Source organism: Nicotiana tabacum, chromosome 4, assembly GCF_000715075.1.
Source record: "Nicotiana tabacum cultivar K326 chromosome 4, ASM71507v2, whole genome shotgun sequence".
Lineage (NCBI taxonomy): Eukaryota > Viridiplantae > Streptophyta > Magnoliopsida > Solanales > Solanaceae > Nicotiana > Nicotiana tabacum.
In genome coordinates, this window is record NC_134083.1 from 9,486,015 (window position 1) to 9,488,971 (window position 2,957).

Sequence of the window (2,957 nt, forward strand, 5' to 3'; positions counted from 1 at the left end):
AAAATTCGACATACATCCGACAACATTCTCGTAGAGTACGAGTAACATAGGGTATAATCTTAAGAAGTTTCATGTTAGTGAGGAGTAAAACTTGTCTTGGCTGAGACGAGTTTCCAAACCTCTGCTTCATTTGACAGCTCAACAATGACAAAAAACTAAAATTTCCCCTGTTAGTATGATCAACTGTAAATTTTTAATAGACCCTCAAGTCCTTAACCATCCCAATTTCAGCACCATCTACTTTTGGCTAATTGATTTTAATTTTAATTTGGGCTTTCAGTTTGAACACCATCTTTGTTTTGGACCGACGTATACATAATTCCTCACCCCCCTCCCCACCCCTCCCCCAAAAAGTGAGAAATACGGATCTAGCCTCCAATAAGGACAAAATACGGTTCGGAAAATATGCTTTTTATTAAAAGAATTCGAATTTCAAGAACATTGTGTTAAAACAAAAATTAAAAGCTACCAAAAATAGAGAATTAAAACAAGGGAAAAGATAAGGGTAGCAAACGCTAATGCGTTAACTGCTGGCCACAATTTAAGCACAATAATTGGGTTCACATAGCCTAATTATTGAGGAAAAATAGATAGTCATTTATAAAAAAAATTGCAGTCATTAGAATAATTAAGAGGAAATCATAACTTAAGTCTAGGGTGTTCGCATCACACCTAAGATTACAGTTACATATGTAAATATAATTAAATTTTGGAAGCCACTAGGCCAGTGGTAACTGATAAATTTGACATGCCCTCATTTCTCTTGAGACATTCCCTTGAGAAAGTCCCTTGCTCCAATCCCTATAACCTTCGCATCCGATCTCTTCATAATCCTTAGCCTTTTGCATGACTCACTGAACATTCTGCAAATTCATACAAGTTCTTTAGATTTTCTGACCAAAATATAACAGATATCCAAGAACATAATTCAGTATATATCACTTCATAAGAGAAAATGACAGCCCAGTGACGCACATCGATGATCGATTTTACGATTCGAACCCGTGACCTATAAATCGTACTAATGATAGCCACCCTAAGGCTCCACTTCAATATATATATGATAAGGGGGGAATCTTTTGTAATTTGTAAGAGGAAGAGCTATCACAAAACTCATGATGTATATGGCCTAGAAATCATTTGTAAATTTTAATTTTAATGCCAAAACGTGAAGTTTAAGATTAACGATATAGGTTATTACTGCTGGGACAGACTAGGAAAGATTTCTAAAAAAGTTCAAAGAATGTAAACTAATGGCTTTCTTAAATTCCAACAAATTAAGTGATAGATATAAGTTAATACAGTACAATAATTAATCGGCGCCTATTTGAATTTAATTGGACTTTAATATAAAAACTGAACATCAGGTAAAAACTAAAATAAATAAGGAACTTACTGCCATGGAACATCGCCAAGAAGCATCCAATCTCCATCTTTGTCTTCATAGATCGGAACGTACTCTGACTTGTCCGCATCCTCCAATGCTTCTCCTGTCGACAATTCGACTTCTCTTTAGTTCTTTTTTGTCTTTTCTTTTCTTTTTTGATTTAAATGTTACGAACTGATGGAGTAAATAATTAATTTACACTGTTACACAATTAATTAGTCGTTTATAAATTAATTGATAATAATTTTTTATGATAGGTATTAATTGCTAAAATAATAAAAATAGTAACTAATCTACTATTTATATCATAGATGAGCTTAAGTTCTATGCAAAACAAATATTTTCACAATCATATCACCTATACGAAATCACAAGCAAATCTCTATAAAAAGCGTAATCTAAAGAAAATAATAATTAACATGCATGTTATTACAAGTTAGTCTCCGTGTGAGCTATAAGTTACGGGTTCGAGTCGGGAAAACAATCACTAATGCTTGCATTATGGTACATTGTTTACATATCACACCCCTAAGGTACGACCCTTACCTAAACCATGTGTGAACGCATGATGTTTTGTGCACCGAACTATCCTTTTTATGCTATTACATATTAAACTACACTGATGATTGTAAAAATCTTTACCGTGTCAATGTATATAACTTCGATCCATTATTGATTAAACTACATAGATTGTATTAAAAAAAAATTAAAGTTAAATGATTTTTCTTTTTCCATGTTACATATTGGTATTATAACAATAACATCACTTGCCTAAATAAACCTCGAGGGTACAAACAAACATGTAAGAAACACACTAAAATAACGATTAAGAAAATGCAGAGAACGTAACACTAACCAATTCCATAGCAGTCAAAGAGCTTCTCAAGAGCCATGACAAGTTGAGAATAGTCCTTGTGATTGCTCAAATCAACTTTCCTAAGAAATGGCGCACCATCCATGCTAACTTTGACGTACATTTTAAAGCTGTTCTTTTTCCGATAAGAACAAACCGGCGGCCACCCCACAAATTCATTCTTGTTTTGACAGTAGTTATAATTTCCATCATCGTAATTAACGTTGTTGCTGCTGTTCTGGTCACTGCTTGTAATTTCAGAATACACCCTTTTCTTCTCATTTTTCTCCAATTTCCCCCCTGGAAGTCCCAACCTGAGTTCAGTAATTTCAAGTTCTGTTGCCATTTCCTTTAATGTGCACAACTTTTGTTCCTTTTTCTGCGTTTTGTAGAGTGGAGTAGTTGGTCTGAATTAGTTGTTTGATAAACAAAGTGAGTAAAGTTTAGTATATACTATATGAGAATACAAAGAAGAGAAGACAGGGTAGGAGCAATGCCAGGTAAATTAAACTTAATGGTCGGTCACATGAGATACAATGGTAGGGAACTATATGCTGCGTACCTAATTAAACATAAAATATTTTTCTATGGAAGCAGGATCGTAGGGTTCTTGATTTTTCTACGAATTTTTGAAGATTTACTTGTGACCGTTTGATATTGTTAAGAAAAAAACATGCCATGTGATCTCCCTGATAGAAGGGTTCCCAATATGTATGT

The 2,957-nt window shown here is 33.8% G+C and overlaps 1 protein-coding gene across 1 annotated transcript; it reads right to left on the reverse strand.

Moving 5' to 3' along the window:
* Positions 1 to 502: 502 nt before the first annotated feature.
* LOC107808542 (auxin-induced protein AUX22-like) lies at positions 503 to 2,729 on the reverse strand. The gene is made up of 3 exons (XM_016633075.2): positions 2,244 to 2,729; positions 1,397 to 1,490; positions 503 to 863 (listed from the first exon to the last, which is right to left on the reverse strand). Exons 1-3 carry the CDS (start codon positions 2,584 to 2,586, stop codon positions 755 to 757), a joined length of 546 nt encoding a protein of 181 aa, XP_016488561.1. The 5' UTR covers positions 2,587 to 2,729; the 3' UTR covers positions 503 to 754.
* Between the last annotated feature and the right edge of the window lie 228 nt (positions 2,730 to 2,957).